Source organism: Protopterus annectens, chromosome 5.part0 (genome assembly GCF_019279795.1).
Source record: "Protopterus annectens isolate FY-2018-M chromosome 5.part0, PAN1.0, whole genome shotgun sequence".
Lineage (NCBI taxonomy): Eukaryota > Metazoa > Chordata > Ceratodontiformes > Protopteridae > Protopterus > Protopterus annectens.
In genome coordinates, this window is record NC_056735.1 from 355006588 (window position 1) to 355029453 (window position 22866).

The 22866-nt window shown below is 40.4% G+C and overlaps 1 protein-coding gene across 4 annotated transcripts in view; it reads right to left on the minus strand.

The window, feature by feature from the left end:
- LOC122802629 overlaps positions 1–22866 on the minus strand; it is a 1172105-nt gene that overhangs the window by 624375 nt on the left and 524864 nt on the right. For all 4 annotated transcript variants that reach the window (XM_044072319.1, XM_044072318.1, XM_044072317.1 and 1 more), the window contains one exon: positions 18908–19048. In XM_044072319.1, the coding sequence (XP_043928254.1) occupies positions 18908–19048 (141 nt within the window). The remainder of the gene's footprint in view (positions 1–18907; positions 19049–22866) is intronic.

Here is a 22866-nt window from a genome sequence, read left to right on the forward strand (position 1 = left end):
TGCCGGAACAGTATCAGGAGTCAAGATGCGTTCAGGAACAGGAATATCATTCAGATTGCTCTGAGAGTTAGAGTCTTTTTCATAGGAACAATGCTGTGATGTTGGTTCTGATACATGAAGAATATGTCTGTGATTTCTCTTGTACTCCACACCCTCGGTTTTAACAAAATAGGATCTTGGGTCTGCACATATACTCGTTACTTGACCAATCCGGTTAAAACCTTTCACTGTTTGTATCCTTACTGTCTCTCCTCCTTTGAATGGATGAAGAAATTTGCTCGATTTGTCATAGCTTTACTTTTGAAAAGAACACTTCTTAAATAACTGGGCTCTAATGGTGCTGTTGTTTTAACTTTAGGCCTCAATAAACTACAACTGATGGGCAATGTTGTTCTGGTTTGCCTGGATAGAAGTCTCTGAACAAGTGAGCCAAGTATATCATCACAGCGTATGTTTCTGAGATTTAGGAAATTCAAAAAAACTACAGTATTAACACACACTGACTTCTCAAGTAATTGCTATGCATTCTGTTCTGCATGTTCAGAAAGTCCATTTGATTGCAGATACTCTGGACTACTAGTAACATGTACAAAGTCCCATTCTCTTGCAAATTTCTGAAACAACTGACTGGTAATTCAGAAAGTAATTTCTGTGGACTGTCATGGATTGAGAAATGGTGTTTCAACTTAGTAATAACTGTAGTAGAAGTTAGATTAGGTAGTAGATTGATCTCAAACCAATTTGAATAAGACTCTACCAGTACTAAGTAATGTTGATTCTTCCACTCAAAGATGTCAATAGCTACTATTGACCAAGATAGTTTAGGGATTTGACTTAGCTGAAGTGTCTCTTTTTGCAAATGCAGTTTAGTACTGTTACACACTGAACAGGAAGAAAGCACTCTTCTAGTTTATTGAGGCCTAAAGCTAAAAACAACAGCACCATTAGAGCCCAGTTATTTAAGAAGTGTTCTTTTTAAAAGTACAGCTATGACAAATCGAGCAGATTTCTTCATCCACTGAAAGAAGGAGAGAGAGAGAGTGAGAATTTTGCTAGAAAAGTGCAAAACACAAGTTCTCTCGCCCTTCTCTTAGTAGATTCGGAACCTGGGTGACCACAATGCAAAATCTGGATATATTCTTGTTGTAACGAAACAGGAACAATAATTTTAGGACCTTTGAAAATAATGCCATCTTCCATCAACAACTAATCTCTGTAAGGAAAGTAAGGTTGCACATCGGCTGGTACACTAGAATGCTTTGATGGCCATCTATCACTGATGTAGTGACTGAGCTTTTGCAAAATCAGTTATTGTATGATCTCATAGCTGCTCATCAAGTCTTCTGTTAAAAACATTACGTACTTCCATGACATCAAAGTCAAAATTCTCTGTGTCAAGCTGTTCTGTTCTACTTCTAGGTGATCTGGATAAGGTATCAGGCTAGATAAAGAAGTTTGCCTTTCGTATAGACCATTTCAAAGTTGTACCTTTGCAATTTGAGCATCATTCTTTGTAATCTCACTGGAGCAGAATGCATAGGCTTCTTTAAAATAATAACCAAAGGTTGATGATCAGTTTCAATCTGGATATCTCAACCATAGATATAATCATGAAACTTGGAACATGCAAACACTATTGCCAAAAGTTCCTTCTCAAATTTGAGCATACTGCATCTCAGTCTGGGTAAGTGTTCTAGATTTGTAGGCAACTGGCCTGTCTTCTTGAAGAATAACTGCACTTAAACCAAATTTTGAAGCATTGCAGGAAAGAGTTACTGGTTTGTTGACATCACAGTACCATAATGTTGGCGGGGTAGTAATTTTCTGCTTAAGAACTTCAAATGCTTTCTGGTGCTGTTCTAGCCATGACCATGTAACATTTTTATGTGTGAGTTGCCTCAAAGGCACTGTCAATTCACTGTAGTCTGGTATAAACGTGTCTAAACAGTTGACCATACCAGGAAAACGTTATAGAGCTTGCACATTCTCTGGTACTGGCATTTCAAGAATGACTGCTTGCTTGGACGGGTCTGGTCTCAAGCCAATACTTGTAAATAAATGACCTACATATGTAACTTCTGGTAGTCTGAATTTGCACTTCAGAGGATTGAGCTTGAAGTTCACTTGACATGCTCTGTCTAGAACTCTCTTTAAGGTTTCTGTCACCATTGCCTCCGACCAATAAATCATCTACTATTATGGCATAAGGATAACCCAAAAAATGTGTTCCACTGCATGCTGAAAGACTTCACTTGCAGAATTTATTCCAAATGCCATCCTGAGGGATGCTGGGTACATTGGGAAAAGGATGTTAAGGATGAAGCTGCCAGGTAAGAGGAAAAGAGGAAGGCCTAAGATAAGGTTTATGGATGTGGTGAGAGAGGACATGCAGGTGGTTGGTGTGACAGAGCAAGATGCAGAGGACAGGAAGAAATGGAAACAGATGATCCACTGTGGCGACCCCTAATGGGAACAGCTGAAAGAAAAAGAAGAAGATCCTGAGGAATCTATATCTTCTAAATGGGGTACTGAATGTAGTCAGTAGTGAAGATTTGCCATCATGCATCACTTGCCAAAATTAACTCTTTGCATCCAAGACAGAAAAAAACAGTGGCATTCAGTATCAGGGCTGCAACATCTTCAACTGTATGCATAGGATAATGGGGTCTCTTCAATGCTTTGTTCAAATCTCTTGGGTCAATGCATATTCTGATTTCATCTGAGACTTTTTTATGAGCTGCTACCATGGATGACACCCATTCGGTAGGTTCTGTAACTGGACAAATTACACCTTGTTGCACCATTTTATCCAACTGAACTTTGACTTTATGCTGCATAGCTATGAGAATTCTTCTTGCTGGACTGACCAATGGACTAATCTCTGGGTCTAGTTTCATAGAATACACCACTGGAAGTTTGCCCAACCTGTCATCAAAAACATCAGCATACTCTGAAAAAATAGTGTTAGTGAAGCTGTAACTGGGACACGTGTATTTGATGAAATTCTTTGGTAAAAGAAAGCAGATTCATTTTCAAACTGTCCCTGAGACCCAATAATGACTGCACAGATCTTCAAACAAAACATTGAAGAGACCACAATATCCTATAATAGGCTATAACAGTTGCTGGCCACATAACATGAAAGCAATACCGAGCCTTCGGTTTGAATTTTTTCACCTCCATAAGCAACAAGCTTCGCACAACTAGTCACATTTAGTTGTTCACCAGCTCTGATCCTTGCAAAAGTGTCTGCAGATATAGCATTACACTTTAAACCAGTGTCTACTTTGAGCTGGATGGATTTACCATTGATCTGAACAGTACAAAACACTTAATTTCTTGCCAGTAAATCAATTGCATCAATCTTTTCATCAATCACTAACACACCATCTACATAGAAAGTGGACTGTTGCAGGTTTACTTGATCAACTTGCTTTTTTGAGTGACCTTTCTTTATAACTGTGTTAGGTTTACTTGATTGACAAAATCTTTTAAAATGGTTCCACTACACGTGTGGCATTGCTGACCAAATGCTATGCACATTTGTGTTCTGGACTCATGGTTGGCACCACTACTGCAAAAGTTAACAATAAAGCTTGATTTGGGTTTTGCTATTTCAACCCTATACTGTACTGAGTAGCAGAACCTTGGTTCTGCATTGAGCATGCTCTTTAACTGAACTGGTCTAGGAATGTGCTAGAAGACTATGGGTTTTACCTGGAAGTCCCACAGCAGCTGCTGCTGCTATGTGCTTAGGCTTGCTTTTGCCTGTCACATGTTACATGCTGTCAACATTAGCTCTGCAGCCTGTTTAAACCATGTTCTTATCACTAGCAAGCATACTTGTGTGCCTTCCTGTAACTTCATGGATCTGACAAATCTCAGTGGCTTTGCTCAGCGTTAAGTCACTGTCACAAAGCAAAATCTTTCTCACAGTAGTATTATTAATACCACACACAAAAGTCTGTCCATTATTAACTCTTCTTTTAAATCACCAAACTGACATGTTTTATCTTTGTTTCTTAGACCAGTAATGTAAGCTGCAAAAGTTTCCCCTTGCTTCTGATCTCTCGTGTAAAACAAATGCCTCTCTAATGTAACAGTCTGGGAGTTGTACATTTCTCTGAACTTGCACTTCAAACACTTGGGGTCTTCCCTTGATTCAGCCTGTACAACAACATGACAAGTTTCCCCTTCACCTTCATACACTGGTGCATATACAAATGAACGCTCCCTTTCAATGGCCTCTGACCCTGCTAGGTTTAGCAAAATGATTGCCCTGGTGGATGTATCTTTATCAGAATAGGCTGTTTGTATAAATATATCATACTCTTGCTCAAACATTCTCCAGTTCTTTGCAACATTCTGATCAAATACAACTGGTTGTGGCTTGCGAAATCTGTCTGCCATATTAACATAGCTTAGTGAAGACTTTTGCAAATGTACATGAACACACACACTTGCACACACACATGTGCTTGAAATCTATGTCAGTACTTGCAATAGCATGATAAGTCTCTGTATAACTGAACTTTACAAAATAAATCTCCTGGGCACTGTAATACTCTGAAATCACTTTACTGTAAAAGTCACTTGCCTTGAAATTATTTTACTATACGAGCCTGTTTATCTTGAAATTATTTGACTGTAAAAATCATTTATCATCATTTTAAGAAACCTTTCGAATAACTGCATAGTGCGAATAAACTGTGCGACAGAAGCTGAGGGGTAGAAACATTTGAAACAAGTATACTTTACAAATAAACTATTTCAAAGCAATTGCAATTTGCGAATAAACTGTTTTGAAGTAATTGTACTTTGCGAATGAACTGCGCAGAAGAAGCTCAGAATAAGAAACACTTCAAAATATCTGTACTTTGTGAATCACAGCACACATTAGATTGAAATTTATTCTAGTGTTGACCTCTTCATTCAGACTACCCTTCTCCTCAACTACCCCTCCCAAATACTTGAACCTGTTTACCTGTTCCACTATCTTCCCTTCTATCTCTATTCTCAGCTTCTACTGATTTCCCCAATTTGCTGCCATTACCACAGCCTTATCTATGCTTAGTTTCATCAGTCTGCCTGTACTGCCACATCATCTGCATACAGCAGCTTTGTTGATCCATCCCCTCCAACCTGTTTGCTAATGTAGTCCATCACCAGTACAAAAAGCAGTGGGCTCAAAGCTGAACCCTGATGTACACCCACTCCCACTGGGAACCCCCTCTGTGAGGCCGAACACTGTTCATACTTGAGTCATTGTGTCCTTGTACATAGCCTGCACTAATTCTATCAATGTTTCTGGGACTTCAAAACACTGCAGTACTGCCCAGATCAGCTTTTTTGGGACCTTGTCATATGCTTTCTCCAAGTCTAGGAATGCCCAGTTGGACTCTCTTCTCATCTGTAGCTTCTTTTCAAGTATCTGTCTCAATGCCAACATCGAGTCAATTCCCGAATTCTTCAGAATGAATGCACAGTAATAACACACACTGTAAGCAGTTTTACACACTGAGATACTTTGAATAACTCTAGTTATGCAAGCCAAGATTTCAATCAATGCAAAGTAGTAGTTTATGCCAAAACACAGTAATTTGCCAAAGCACATGCTGTTGCCTTGCTTTATTTATGCTCAATGTGCCCTTTTCTGCTTCTTTATATTCATTTTCCTCATTTACTCTCTTAATGTGCCCTTTCTGCCCTTTTGTTATATTTGTTTTGCACATTTAATCTCTTTTCATGCCCATTATACTTTCTTGTGCTTGTTTTAACTCTAGACATGCTCATTTTACTTTAAACATGCTTGTTTTAATTTAAACATACCTGCTTTATCAAATAACCTTATTTCAAACCTTTAATTTCATTAATGAGCTTTTTTATGCTTCTCATTTGATCAATAAATGTTTCTGTGCTATTCGTTTGAAACGTTTAGTAATGTTTTGTGCCCTTGCAATGCTCTGTCTTCTCTCTTTTAATAAATAAATCTTTTGTAGTTTGTGTTTGTAACCTCTGCACCTTGTGGCTCTGAAGTGTAGTCTTCACAATCCCAGTTCTGACACCATGTTGCTTGCCAGGTCAGGAAGAAACAGGTGAATGTTGTGGGTTCTTGTTCAAGCAGCTTTATTATATACAATCACATTGTAAATGAAGTTAACTAACTTTAAACTATAAATAAACTAGCTATCATGCACATAGATGTTAACACTCTGGCTGTACCTTCAAAATGGTACTGAATATAACACGTGCTAGGAATTTATATGCACACACAGACTTAGAAAAGCTGCTTAAAGGTACAGTACACTTGTTATTCTACATTGTAGGAATTGGGTGAGAGCAGATAGGTCCAATGTAGGCCACCATATGCTTTCCTTCCTGGGTACCAGGAAGAGTGTGGAGTTATTTCCCGCCTTTACTGAACTAGAATAGTCCAGTCTTCAGATTTTGCTGATCTCTGGGCTGTGTCATAGTTCCTGTGTTGTCCATATCCTTGTTTGGATAGGAGGAAGCTTCTTTGTTCACCAGTGGGAGTGGGGAGCTCTGAGCAGCCTATCTGTCCCTTAAGGAGTGGTTCCAGCCCAGTAACTTGTAGCTTATTGGCCGTTTTGGGCCATTTCCTAGCTCTTTCGAACCCCCTGCTATAAGGCCCACTTTAGCTTGCTTTTGCGCTTGTATTCGACTCAGCACAGCTCCTCGTGGTGTCCTGCAGAGTTCTACAAGCAGCAGCAGTGAGTGAAAGAGTGACTTTCCATTGATTCATAAGTATTTTTTTGGCTTTTTATCTCAGACTGCTTTATTTCACCTAAAAGCGAGTTTCTATAACTAAATAAGCTCTGCAAAGTTGATTTACTGCATTACTGTTTGTTTTCTGTACTTTTTGCACTTTGAAAGTTTGTTTTTGCTTAATATAACTGGTAGGCTACACACTCAAGTGCGCTAGCCGATTTAAAGCATTTACTGTTGCCACTGCATCTATTTTCTGTTTCTCTGTGAAAAAAAAAAAATCCTTATTTCCCGCCTTTAATGAACTAGAATAGTCCAGTCTTCAGATTTTGCTGATCTCTGGGCTGTGTCATAGTTCCTGTGTTGTCCATATCCTTGTTTGGATAGGAGGAAGCTTCTTTGTTCACCAGTGGGACTGGGGAGCTCTGAGCAGCCTATCTGTCCCTTAAGGAGTGGTTCCAGCCCAGTAACTTGTAGCTTATTGGCCGTTTTAGGCCATTTCCTAGCTCTTTCTAACCCCCTGCTATAAAGCCCACTTTTGCGCGCCTTTGCACGAAGTTAGCATCGGGCAGCGCCAGTTAATCAAGTGTAAACTATTCCTGGCTCCGCAAAGTCTGCTCTTCAGTTTTTCCCTTAGAACTGCTCTAACTCTCAATCTAAACATTCTATTCTCTATCTAAAAAGCCCAGCACTTGCTCCTAAAAGCATTCTACATAAGTAAAGCACTTTTTAACAAAAAAGAGAGCACTACATCCACCTAAAATCCCCTTGAGTACCCATTCCCCTATAGGTCCTTTCTGACTCAGTTACAAGCAATCCTTTACACTATTCTAGCATGTCGAAGGGTCAGTTGCTGGCGTCCTCTCCAGTTCAGCTGGTGAATCTGGGAATCTTGAGGCAATGTTACAACTGCCTCATGTACACAGACAGCCCCTCTCCTCCTCCCAACAAATACAAATATATGTGAGAGATGCAACTATATAGCCAAAATGGAGGCTGAGCTCTCTCGACTCAGTGCTGGCAAAGCCAGTCAGGAGGTGAAGGTAACCACACACACCACAAACCCAGTCTCACATAGACCTACCACAACTGCAACCCAAACACATAAACACACAAAAACATACTCAGAGGCTCTAAATAAAAATCTGCCTAAACAACAGAGGCCTCCAAAGCAGACATCAAAGCAACCACTACCTCAAAACATAACACATGCAACACATAATTCACAAAGTCAGTGTGCCAAACAGTCACAGCCCTTAAGGCCAAACAACATGTCTGATACACTTGTAATAGGTGACTTTGTAGTCAGACACACTGACGTCGCGCTCACCAGGCTGAACAAGGAGAGGGTTACAGTAAGCTGCCTGTCGGGCGCTAGAATCCGCCACATAACACAAGCACTCAGGTCACTCCAAAGCAAGTACAAATATGACTCAGTCATTGTCCATGCTGGTGTGAACGACCTGAGACGTACTTCCCTGGACTACATGAAAAGAGACATAGAGGAGCTCTCTGATTATGTAGCCCAGGCCAGTATGACCCTGACCTTGAGCAGCATCTTAACCTCACCAAGAATGATGCCACAGTACGAAGACAAAATGATCAGTTTTAACAATTGGCTTAATTACTGGTGTCATTCTAGGGGGATCCAATGTCTGTCTGCTTGGGATGACATGCTCGACAAGCCACGCTGCTTCGCAAGGGACAGCTTGCACCTGTCACCCCTGGGCTTCCGGATATTGGCAATGGCTCTTGCCATTTCCATAGTGCCTTTTTTAGGCAAGGCTCAAAAGACAAACCCACCTCCCTAGATAACGCAAGAGGAAAAAAACTGAGGGTAATGCTGCTCAACGCCAGAGGTCTAAACCTCAAGATGCATGCTCTCGAAGCCCTCCTCAGTATGGAGAACATCGATGTCTGTGCAGTGACAGAAACCTGGTTCAAGGCTCCCGAGAGCACCCCAGCACTACCAGGTTATACATCATATCATACTTTTCGGCCCCAAAACTTGGACCGAACCACAAAAGGAGGGGGAGTATCCATATTCATCAAAGATACCCACACCTCCAGGTTAGTGGCAATGCACGAAGCATCAGAGACCATCCATGTGCAACTAACTGTAGGCAAAACTGCTCTACAGTTTGTAGCATGCTACAGACCACCCTCTCAAACTCAGGAACCCCACTCAGCCTTCCGAAAGACACTGGAGAATATGAATGTCTCTCCAAACACCATCATATTGGGAGACTTCAACTACCCAAACATAGACTGGGAGCATTACTCAAGCCTCAACATCCTAGCCCAAAGGTTCCTAGAATTCATAAACTCAAATGCTATGGAACAACTAGTCACCACACCCACAAAAGGGGATAACATATTAGACCTGATCATCACAAACATGTGGACACAATGCTCCACACCGGAAGTATACCCCTCATTGGTGAGATCAGACCATAAATTAATCTCAGTGGAAATCCACATCCTGCCCCCACCCCCAGCACAGAAGACCACAGTGAAGAAATTCTCAAAAGCTGACTTCACACTTCGTAAGACTGAAGTGGCATCCTTCAAGGCCCCAGGGCCAGTGGAAACCACAGCCCACTCCGCTGAATCCTACATAAACGCATTCTATGGACACCTTCAAGAATGCATGGATCATGCAATCCCAAATAAAACCAAGACCCATTCCCCCAAAGGCAGGCGTCCTGTCTGGTGGACCCCAGTCATTAATAAACTATACAACAGAAGGAGGAAGCTACTACATGATAGAGCAAAATCCCTAAAAGGGAAGGCATCTATGATCAGTACTAGCAAAAAACTACGATCACTCATAAAATCATGCAAGGCCAACTTTGAGAAAAAATTGCACAAGATACTAAAGACAATCACAAGGCCTTCTTTAGTTAAGTTAGAAACCTGGGTGGAAACTCCCAGATATGCTCAGAATTAGTCCAAAATAACAAAAAAATACACTGAACCCACAGATATTGCCAACATACTGGCAGACAGGTTCAGTGCAAATTCCCCCCCTCCCCCAAAAGGACAAATATCTATCCCAGCAGAGTGTTGTCTCCCTGACATCTCTGATGCCCAGGTGAGAGACGCCCTCTCCAAAGCTAAAAACACAGCATCAATGGGACCAGATGGTATCCCGGGTTGCGTGATACATGAACTCCAAGAAGAACTAAACTCGCACATAAGGCTGCTGTTTAATCTTAGCCTTACTACAGGATATGTACCCAAAGAATGGCGCACAGCAACAGTGGTCCCACTCCACAAAGGAGGTGCCTCTACGGACCCTGGAAATTACCGCTGCATAAGCTTGACGAGCCTGGTCTGCAAAGCTTTGGAGAGGATCATTATGGACCTCATAAACAAAGACATTGGGGACCTACAGACATTGGATCCTACCCATTTCGGCTTTGTCAAGGGCAGATCCTGCCTCTTGAACCTGGTCAACTTCTTTGAAACAGTCACTAAGGCCATTGATGAGGGTAAGGCAGTTCACACAGCCTACCTTGACCTTGCAAAAGCCTTCGACACAATACCCCACTCGGGCATCATAGACAAGCTCACCAGCTTAAATGTAAACCCCTATGTCATAAAATGGGTTGAAAACTGGCTCAAGGACAGAACCCACAAGGTCAGAATTGCTGGAGCCATGTCAGACTCTAAACCAGTCACAAGTGGTGTCCCACAGGGCTCGGTCCTGGGACCTCTCTTGTTCGGCATTTATTATTCTGAGGTACAAGCTAACATAGGAGGATTGTGGCTGACCAAGTTCGCAGATGACTGCAAACTGGGCGCCATAATTGATTCTCCAGCGGACACAAGCATCCTTCAAAAAGGTCTCATAGAAACAGATAACTGGTGCCAGAGCCATGGCCTTAAACTAAACGCCAAAAAATGTATAGTCATACCCTTTGGGAAGAACAAAGTACCCACAAATTACCACATAGGTGGTAATCCATTAAGTACGGAAGAAGTAATCAGGGACCCAGGGACCCAAGTTGACAGTAACCTCTTATTTGACACTCACATTGCCAAAGTGGTTAGAAAGACCTTCTACATTGCCCACCTTATCATGAAAGGATTCACATCTAGATCAAGAGAGGTCATTGTGCCCCTTTACTCCTCCCTTATCAGGCCCATAATTGAGTACAATGCCCCATTTGGGATGTACCTTACCCGACACCTGCAGCAGTTAGAAAGACCTCAAAAGTACCTCACCAAGAGGATCAAGGGTCTCAAACATATGCCATATGCTGCCCGGCTAAAGAAACTCCAGCTCTATTCAGTCGCATACTGCCTACTCAGAGGCGATCTATGCCTGACATACAAGGCCATGTCCAATCCGCAATTAATGGACATGCTCCACCTCAGAAAATCCAAATCCACCAGAGCCACGAGAACGAGTGATTTGAACCTCAACACAGAAATAAATAGGACGTGCTGGAGGGACAGATTCATAACCCAGAGGCTCTCCTCACACTGGAAAAGAATCCTAGTCCATGTTAGGCAGAGCCCCTCACTGACTCTCTTCAAGAGAAATCTTGACGAGTGGATGGGAGATCGTAGGTTTACCCCAGGGGTCATCTTCTGTGTCACTGCTAGACAGAGGTGCAGTAAACTAAATCCTAAATGGGCACAGTATCCTCATTCCAAGGGGTGGCGAATGCCAAACACACTCTGGCTAGGCTTATAAATGCCCTAGGGCAGATAGCCTAGTATGAACCTATGAACCTATGAGTAAAACCCCCTTCCTTTCAGGTGTTCTGGAAGTGGTTCCACCATGCCCTGAGAGCATATTATCTGTATTTTGGTCAATGCCTCTGTTTTTTGGTGGGGGAATGTCTGGAAAGCCTGAGGGCTTCAAAGGTTGCTTGAATCTGAGTTTGAAGCCCTTTGATATAATGTTTAGCACCCAGTGGTATGTAGTAATCATGGCCCAGTTTCTTTGGAACAGTGATAGCCTTCTCCCTAGCCTGGTGAAGGGAGGGCTGGGGAGGGGAAGGTAGAGAGGGGTAGCACCAGTCATTGCTACTCCCTGCTAAGGGCTTGTGGTCTATAACTCCTTGGTCTTGTTGTTTCTGAATGCCATTGCCTGGGCCATTGGTGCTGCCTTTGGCTCCTTTCTCTATGCAGCTTTCCTTGCTTAACTTTAGAGTGTGATGGAAAGATCAGTGCTTAGAACAGTAGTTTCTACTGAAACATGGGGGCTGTACTTGAAGAAAGTCTTTAACAGTCAGCATAGATTTGGCCTTATCCTCCATTTTCTTGAGTACAGCCTCATCATTGGGTCCAAAGAGAAAGTCCTTTTCTAAAGGGGCATCTAGGAAATTTGATTTTACATGCTCTGGGTGGCCCTCTTCCCTCAGCCAAATGTGCCTTCTGATGACACAGCCTGTAGCTGCAGCCCTGCTGGAGGCTTTGATAGCATCATAATCACAGTGCAGAGAGTATTTTGCTACCTGTGAGCAGGAATTACAAAAGTCCAGTAACTTTTTTGAGAGACCCTTGCTCTCTGTAGGCATTAGTTTAGGCTTCATCTGATCCATTACAGTTTCTTGGTATTTAATCATGGAACTGGAAATTCAAGGTCCTCAAAGACAGGGTAGCAGATGTGTAAACCTTTTTGCCAAATCTGTCTAGAGCCCTACTTTCTTTATATGTGGGCAAGTTTTTTTTGAGGTGCTAGCTTTGGCTCCCTTAGGGCCAGGGATCACAAACTTGGGGTCAGCTACAGGGTTCTTGAAGAGATGTTTGTCTGAATCTAGAACCCTATAAAACCTGTCAGGTTTTCTATGAGCAGGAAGCAGGGAGTCTGGTTTCAAAGAAGAGTCCTGAAATACATCATTCACCACCTATAAAACAGGAATTATGGTGAGGGGTTCATGTTCTGGATGGTTTAAAAATGACCTAATCCTTTTCTTGGACTGAGGGTAATCTTGTGCTTCCCACTGGAAGTGTTCCCTCAAGGTGTGCAAGATTTCCCCAAAGGAAATATCTTGAAAAGGGGAGGCAGAAGCCATGTTCTCCACTGAGTCTGAATCTCCAAATGAGGCAATGAGGGCACCTTCTTCAAAGACAGAATCCACATTTGACTCAAAAGGGTCAGAAAGGTTTTCTGGATGGGTATCCCTTTTTCTTTTACCAGGGGGAGGTTGTCTGGATCTAACAAGAGAGATTAGGTCTTCAGCCAATCTCAGAAGAGCCTTCTAGTAAATCTGGGTTGGGCGGTCGCTGCTTTTCAACTGAGTTGTACAAGTTATAGGTCACATTAAAGGTGGAAAAAGTTTTGAAATGATTTATTGTGGTCTCATTTTTTATATATCACAAAAACCTGGCATTTTAACAAGGGTGTGTACACTTTTTATATCCACTGTATGTCTTACTAAGGAAATCATTCTATATTGCTCAACTTATTAGCAATGGTATGGCATCTACATCCAAGAAAGTCATTGTTCCATTGTATTCGGCCCTTATCAGGCCCATCATTGAGTACAATGCTGCCTTTGGTATGTTCCTAGCCAGAAGTATGTAACAAATGGAAAATTCACAGAAGCTTCTCACAGAAGGAATGTAAGGCACTAAGAGCATGTTCTATGGGATCGCCTCAAAGCTCTACCCATATACTGTATCTCCTCTAGACGTTTTTTTTTTTTACACCTTTATTAAATTATCACTTAAGGCATAGGCACATACATTACCAGAAAACAAACTATATTAACATTTTTCCACTTACAAACATTATACATCACATACTTTTTCTTTATCTCTTTTCAACAACCATAGGTCCAACATTACACAAATTGCTCATTTCCTTCCTTCCCTTAAACCTCAAACCTCCTATTTAAATGTTACACTGCATGTATTGTTCCCACAATTTCTATTTACTTCTATGCAATGTGCTCCTTCCCTTTTCTAAACATCCATCTTCTAGTTCTTTCATCTCTTATGTAATATTCAATACATCAAAATAATTGCTTTTTTTTGGCAGCCAAAAGAAATAAACGTAGTAGCAAGACCGTACTATGTCAAGAATATTCAGATCTAGTGCCCCAACTCAAAACAATCATTTCCTTAGTTTCAGCCATCTGTTCCCCCCAATATTTCCGACAAAGTACTCTTTAGAAAAATTTTAAAATCTACCAACTCATTACACTCCCAAAACATATGTCCCCAGCAACCTCTTTCTTCCCCAACACACCTCCAACATTTGCCATCTACCCGAGGAAAATTTCTTTGAATTCTGCTTGGAGTATTACAATACCTATGCAAACAATTCCAAACAAAAATCCTAAACCTTCTGGACTTAGATATATACTTGGGAGCCTCCTACTGTTCCCTTGTAAATTGCTTTTCCAATATCTTGTCCCAATCTTTTCTAACCTCCTCTGAATGATTTGAGTAGTCATCATGCAATACTGTACATGATGTACTAATTATCCCTTTTGTAACAGCAGCTTCTGTTTTAGATTCAACTAAAACTCTGCCACAGCAGACCTTTCACTTAAAATGTCCTTATCCCATTCTCTTTGCTTATACTCTATCAATCCCTGGTACAGACGGTAGCCACTAGCATGCAGTCCGAACATCTTCTTGGCCTCATCCCACTGTATTACCTTTACCTCTCTAGTTATCTGCTTCTAATGCCTTCATTCTTTTGCCAGTTTGCTCCATTAAATTCCAGCCCCCTCTTGGCTATTTTATGTACCCCTACTTGTATTCATCCCTATTAGCAATCTCTCCTTTCTCCACTCTCGTGTTGGCTTATTTCTTGGAAGACTTTCTTAATATAATATTCTGGATGGTTGTTAATATTCTCCTTATGGGTCTGTCTATTTCTTGAACTTTCCCCTGCTTCATTATCACTCCTTTCCACTGTGAATTATAAACTTCTGTTTGTGTTATGAATATAAGGCTTAACTGAGTCTCTTAACAACAGGTATAGTCCAAGTTGGTATGAATGACTTGAGACATACCTCTCTGGACTATATGAAGAGAGACATGATTGAGCTCGCTGAATATGTGTCCCAAGCAGGTATGACCCTAGCCTTAAGCAGCATCCTATCATCACCCAGAATGATAACTCAATACAAACAGAAAATGATTGACTTTAACAATTGGCTTAGTTTCTGGTGTCATTCCAAGGGGATCCAGTACCTGACAGCCTGGGAGGACATGACTGACAGACCACAATGCTTTGCCACAGATGGCCTTCATCTGTCATCCCTGGGCATTAGGCTTCTGAGAAAGGCTCTTGCCTCCCCCATACTGCCTTTTTTAGGCAAAGTCATGAGCACAAAATTGCCAACATGAAAGATTCTTATAAACGAAATTTAAAGGTCATGCTGCTAAACACTAGGAGTCTTAGCATGAAACTGCACTCACTGCAACTATTCCTTGACCTGGAGTATGCTGACATTTGTGCAGTCACTGAAACCTGGTTCAAAGCTGTGGAAAGCACCCCAACCTTACCAGGTTACTCATCCTACTATACTTTCAGACCCCAAACGAAGGGTTACAAAGCCAAAGGAGGTGGAGTTTCAAAATTCATCAAAGACATACACACCTCCAGGCTGGTCAAATGCTATGACGCACAGGAGACACTCCAAGTGCAGTTAACTGTTGACAAAACACCTATTCAAATCACAGCTAGCTACAGACCCCCAACCATGACTCAGGATGCACACGCCACCTACCTGGACTTACTTGAATCCATCAAGATTCAGTCTTCTACCCTGATCCTGGGTGACTACCCAACCATAGAGTGGAAGACCTATTCTAGCCCAAACATGAATGCCCAGAGATTCCTCAACTTCGTCAATGCCAATGCAATGGATCAGCTGGTCGACACCCCTATGAGAGGTGAAAATATCTTGGACCTGGTCCTAACCAACAAGAGTAGCCACTTGTAGCACTCCTACAGTGTTATCCTCCTTGGTAAGATCCGACCATAAAGCGATCACTTTTGAAGTTACCATCTCCCCTGACACCCCCCCCCCCCTTGTCAGGGTCAAACGAAAAAACTTTTCCAAAGCTGACTACAATCTGCTCAAAGCAGGTATAAGCAGCTTCACAGCCACCATCCCTTCAGTTAGAACAAGCACTAATGTCCAAACCTACACCAAAAAACTATATGAGCACTTACACAGCTGTATGGACTCAGCAATAACTGACAGGACCAAATCATCTTCCTCAAGAAAGAGTAAACCTGTCTGGTGGACAGTGGCAATAAACAAACTCTATAACAGAAGAAATAAATTGCTGTCCAGGGCCAAGAAGGAGCAGGTGCCAAGTTGGAAGCAATCTCTCATTTGTCTGAACAAGCAAATAAGGGCACTGGTGAAATCCTCTAAGGCTAACTTCAAGTCCAAACTGGCCACATCCACCAAGGACAATCACAATGCCTTCTTCACATATGTCCGCAATCTCAAAGGCAACACCCAAATCTGCTCTGAACTGGTGGTCAATAACACCACATACACAAACGCCATAGATATAGCCAACCTGCTGGTATACACATTCAGTGAAAACTTCACCCCTCTGTCCCCCCCATCAGTAAATCAGGACATCCCCAGCACCTGTTCCCCTCCCCTCATCACCAGGAAGCAGGTCCTTAATGCCCTTGCAAAGGCAAAAAATACAGTCTTCATGGGACTCGATAACACCCTGGCTGTATCCTACATGAACTCAGGCATTAGCTCTCAACTCGATTAGACATCCTATTCAACCAAAGCCTGAGCACCGGCTTCATCCCAGCTGAATGGAGGACAGCCACTGTCATCCCTCTACACAAAGGTGGAGAGTCCCCTGACCCCAGGCTATTATAGGCCCATCAGCCTAACAAGCCTGATCTGCAAGGCTATGGAACGCACTACCATAGACCTTATAAACAAGGACATATGCAACCTCCAAACGCTTGACCCCCCACACAGTTTGGTTTTGTCAAAGGGAGATCATACCTGTTAAACTTGGTCATCTTCTTTGAAACAGTCGCCAAAGCCAGGGACGAGGGGAAGACGGTGCACATCGCCTACCTTGAAATAGCCTTTGACACTATTCCCCACTCGGGCATAATAGATAAACTCTCCCAGCTAGGCATCAACCCATATGTTACCAGATGGGTAGCTAAATGGCTCACTGACAGAACTCAATCAGTCAAAGTAGGGGAAGCGACCTCTAGTAGCAGACCCATAATGAGCGGTGTACCCCAAGGATCGGTCTTAGGGCCTCTGCTATTTGGGATATACTTTTCTGAGGTGCAAGCCAAAAACAGTGGTCTGTGGCTGACCAAGTTTCCAGATGACTGCAAGCTGGGGACTGTCTTAAATTCCCCTAGTGATGTGAACATCCTCCAAGAGGGCCTTACCCAAACTAATGACTGGTGCCAGAAGCATGGCCTCAAACTGAATGCCAAGAAATGCATCATTATCCCCCCTGGGGAAAATGTCATCCCCACAAATTATCACATTAATAACAGCTTACTAAGCATGCAATCAGTCATGAGGTACTTGGGCACCCAGGTTGATAGCAACCTGACTTTTGATTACTAGGTTGCCTCTGTTATTGAAACTGTTTCAAAGTGTTCCACAACACTGATGTCTTTTTCTGTTATATCATCTGCAAATAAAGATGACTTTTCCTGATTACCATATCTATTACATCCTTGAATTTCTGCATCTCTTTTTCTTTGCCAGTGGTCCTAAATATAAAGCAAATAACATAGGGGAAAGAGGACAACTCTGCCTGCTTTCTCTATTCAAACACAGCTTTATCAGAGAGGAACCCTCCTACTTTAGTTTTTCTCTCTGATACTTCATATATCTTCCTAATTAACCTTATTATCGTATCAGGGAATGCAAATGCTTCCACTGCTCTACTCATAAAATCGCAGCTTACTCTGTCAAATGCTTTCTCAGCATCAAGACCCACCAGCAAGAGTGGTATTTTCTTACATTCTGCCTCTCTCTGGATCATCATTGTTATATTAATGTTGTCAAATGTTTGCCTTCCCTCCACAAAAACACATTGATCCTTATCAATCAATTTTGGCAGCACCGTTGCCATTCTTTTAGCTAGCATAGACATAAACACTTCATAATCATGGTTTAAAATTGAAATGGAGTCTATATGAAGCTGGCTCTGATGTGTCTTTACTGTCTTTGGGTAGTACAGCCACCACAGCTTTCTTCCAAGATGTTGGTACTTCACTTCCTTTTAAACTACTGTTAAACAAAATCTTCCAGATCTTTATCACTTTCTTCCCTCCTAACTTCCAAACCTCCACAGGAATACCATCTGTTCCTGGAGACTTTCCAACAGATTGATTACACATCATCATTTTTATCTCAACTCCTCCTATCTTAGCTATTAGTTGTTGAGCCTTATTGACCTCTAATCTTGGCATAATTAATGTCTCTTACTAACTACTGTGAGGCGATTTATGTCTTGCATAGCAGGCATCCTTGGATCCGGCTCCAATGGACCTATTGTATATCCGCAAAGCAAATAACATCAGAACTACCTGACCTAGGGACTTACACTTTGGATTTTACATGAATTGGACAAGTTGTAGGAGCAGGTACATCTCTCATAGAATACCCCTTCTCTGGAACAGGCTTCCATCCATGTGAAGCAGAATTCTTCCTTGACCCTCTTCAAGCGTAACCTTAACCAGTGGATGAGAAATTGGAGATTCTCTGTGATCTGACACCTATGACTATTGGACAGAGGTAGCTTGTAATTGCTTGACCACCCTTGCCCTAACATACACTCCTTAAAATAACATCTAGCACACCAAAACCTGGATACATGTGGAATTCATGGTTATAAAGGCTCCTGTGGTCGTTAGTCTAATATTCACCTAAGAACCTATATGATATTCTGAACTAATCCACAAGAATAATTACTAATACTTAGCTTAGTGCTATATAAAAACACAGTAACACACTGGAAAATTGATATGTTCTCCTCTGCTATAGAAGATCACTGTATACTGATGACTTTCTGCTCTGGCTGATTAAAAGCTGAAATGGATTGCACAATCTTATTAAATTCAATAAGAACTGCGTAGGTTTGTCATTCCAGATTTGCCTTTTTTGTGTTCTTTTCCTCCTCCTCCTCCCTGTCCTTTGTCATGGAGAACATTTAATAAAGCTTCTTAAAAAATCATTACCTGAGTTTTGACCTTGCAGCTGCAGCCTTCTTGCTAACTCAAAATAAGCCATCTGCACAGCCTCTTTCTCAGATGTGTAAGTTTCAGCTGTTTCAATTGTCTTGTTCAGATTCACACTTACAGATGCAAGGTGCTTAAGTCCTGTGAAGAAAGAGAGAATTCAACATCACAACGGAAAGATGTAGATAAACTTCTCAAAATAATAACCTGAAAACTAACATGGGAAGAGGTAAACAATGATGTGTGATATCAAACTGCTGGTACACAAATATTAAATTAAAATGGAATATTATTTATGTTATTTAAAAATTAAATATATTTTATAATCAGCAGAGTTTTGAAGAACTAGGCAATACAACATAATATATGTGTGGGTATTCCAAAGAGGAATTATTAAGTGTTTAATGTGTTTTATCAAATGAATGAGTTAAATCTTTGTCAATTGTTTCAGACATACTCAGATTGTAACTAAGGCAATTTCTAGAATTATCTGAATTATCATATCTACAAACCATTATCTGTAAATAAATTGCTATTTACTAGACATTAAACTCAGAACATTTTCATGAAGTTTACAACCAGTGTTACCTACAGTCCAGCCCAACTTATTTCATTTGCCTATGACGCATTTTTGATTTTGTGTGTGCGTGCTGATACCTACTGGTTGTTTATAATGCTTCTATGTTTACTGTTTCAGTCCACCTTTCGTTCTTAATGGTTAACATTCTTTTAGGTTCATCAGAATTCTAAGTATAATTTTTATTTCAGTTATGTTTAGTGTTTAAACAAAACATTTGTTTAAGTTGAATAATGGAATAAATCTGTTGAGAGTACACACCTGACATGACATGCATTTCAAGAAACTGCATGTCCAACCTTCAAAGAAAGTCTTTTGTGGGGACACATATTGTGCTACTAACTGAAGATAGCTTCCTCCTTATGCTGTTTTGATCTGAGACATTAAAAACTACCAAATAATTAAATTAAACTATTTTATTTGTCACAGTTTTAGACAAGTTAATTAATAAGGTTTCGTCTCTTGGTCGATCATGAAAGAAATGGATTGTGTAGTGGAATAAGAATTTGATGAAGGAGAGCTAGCTGCAAGTGGAAATGGGATCACCATGATGTTCCATGATCCAAAACCTGTCAATAGACAGATAGTCAATAAAGTGTTGCAAATGAATGTTGTTGAAATGGAAAGTAGTTTGGAAGCCATGCAAACTGAGCTAGTGAATGTGATGGGCAGCTTGTTCAATGGATACTTGAAACATTTAACAATGGCCATGTCATGACAAAGCAGAACATTTGCATGACCAATTAGAAGGCACTGAACCAGTCCAACAGCAAATGTTCAAGATTCATGCAATGGTATTTCAGATGGTAAATCAGTTGAAGCAGACAGGGAAGCATTTAACTGGACTGCATAACAAGGCAAAAATTTGAATTTAATGGTTGTACTGCGTTGTGGAAAGTGAGGAAAATGTGAATGTGATGGAATATGTAATAACAAGATTTCAGAGCAGTTTTGTGAAGACTCCTTGAAAATAGCAAAGATGAATTGCGTACTACTAACACAGTCTGAAGTTAAGAATGGGGAAGTAAAGTGAGCTTTGACAGAATAAAAAAGAACAACTACTATGGAAGTTGTGGCAATCAGGGAGATAATTGTCTGTGACAAGGAGACCTGTGTCTGTATAACTTGTCTAATTGTCAGGTGACTCTGACATATTGCCTGCATTTTACCATTATAATAAGATAATGTAAATGGAGGAGGTGGAAGGTTGGTAGAATGGTAAGGTTCTGATCATTTATGGTTTAGATAAAGCCACTGTAAAAACAACAGAAGCATTTATTAGGGTAGCTTAATCACAGGTGCACACAAAGACTGCTAAACGGCTGACTGCTGAACTAAAAAAAATGGATGTTTCAAGAAAAACAGAGGATGAATGGGAGGTGAGATCACATTTAACTGAGAAAATAAGTGTGTTATCTAAGGAATGAGATGGCACAGTAGACTGGAAAGTGCTGCATAATGGCACAGAAAAGTATATTTTGGGGCTAGCCAATGTTAAAAAAAAAAAAAAAAAGGTAAAAAAAGTTACAGCAAGTAAGTATATATCAAGGCTAAAAAATGGCCTGAGCATGCAGTAAGTAGTGGCTTTCAAACTGTTTGTGATCAGGTTTAATGTGCATAAAAGTACTATATGCTAGTGTATGCATCTTATTGAAACTATACTGTTATAATATTGAGTTCATCTATGTTAGTTACAAGCTTGAGTTTATCTATGTTAGTTAGAATTAACCATGTATTACTTGTCCATAACAGCTGAGTAGATATTTCATCTACCTACTGCTAATTAACGTTACACTTTAAGAGGAAAGGAAATCAAAGAAAAATGTGAGATTTGCCTTAGACTATAGGTGAATCAAAGAAAAATGTGTTGTATGAATTAGATTATAGAATAGAAAAATATTAATCATGTGCAAAAATATATTTCCAAGTGAAATATTTATGAAAAAGAGGGATTTCCTTTAACAGCTACTTCTGTGATTGTTACCAAATTATTTTTTAATCTTTATTTTGAGATTTACCATAAGACCAATATATAAATAACATTTTTGAAGAAAGAAGTTAATTTAATTTGATTAGATTTATTAAAAAGATAAAATCAATTAAAAGCAGTATTACAGTTTAATAAGAACAGTACACAGCAAACAGAAATAGAGATCTCTTGTGAATATATTACTAAATTCATATTGTTATATGCTTGCTTTCCATTATGTTAAATATGATTATTAGATCTGAATGTTAATTCAAACAGTCTGACTGGATATTTTATGGTGTGTGATGCTAACCAAAGGTATAATATGTGAGAAAAAAGTTACGTATTCAGCATATTGTTCCTTCTGTATTGTCCTTTTTCATTCTTCCTCAACAACTGGATTCAGATCCAACCTTCAGATCTGACTCAGCCACTTTTTACAGCTCGTGGATAGTGGATACTCTCAAGCTCTTCCCTTACCCATAATGCTCTAGTCGCCTACTATATCTCAGATCTTGTTTGCTAGCTTTATAGTTTCATAAAAATTTTGAAACAGTACTAGGATGAAAAAACAATATGTGGAGCTCAAAGGATATTGGTTCCTTGGTATCTTCTCATTCTTCCAGAAGTTATAAACAAAATGGTAGGGGGTTGGAGGGAAGGGAGCTGATGAAAAATGAAAATGGACAACACAGGTGGAATGTTACGGTGAATACATAACTTCTTTATCTGATGCTGTAAATTTTCATTCATTCCTCAGCAATTGGGACAGAGTCCCCAGCTACCGTAATCTCGGGAGGACTCTAAGGAAGGATATTCTTGAGCACTTTTGACGCGAAGGCTGCTCCTCCCATCGAGACCAGATCCAATTTATAATGAGTATTAAAGGTATGAGGATTAGCCCAAGCTGCAGCTGCACAGATGTCATCCATGGAAGTCCTAGATAAAAATGCTGTTGAAGTTGCCATGGACCAGGCTGAACGGTGTCTTAAAAGTTTTGACAAAGACAAAGCCAATTTGTTATAGACAAAGGAAATGCAAATCAGTCAATCATTTGGCTAAAGTAACTTTGGTAATTGGCTTGCCCAATTTCAATTCCACAAAAGAAACAAATAATTGATCCGTTTTTCTGAAATTCTTTGTTCTGTTCAAATAGTAGAGTAACTGTCTGTGAACATCCAACAAATGTAACATGGATTCTCCTTTGTTCATGAAATTTGGAAAGAAAACCGCAAGATTAATAGACTGATTGATGATGGATTCTGACATCACATTAGGAAGAAAGGATAGTTTGGTTCATTGTTACCCTATCTTTAAGGAAAATTAAATAAGGAGGCTTAAAAGATATGGCTTGAAGTTCAGAGACTGTTTGAACAGAGGTTATAGCTACTACAAAGATCATTTTCCAGGTTA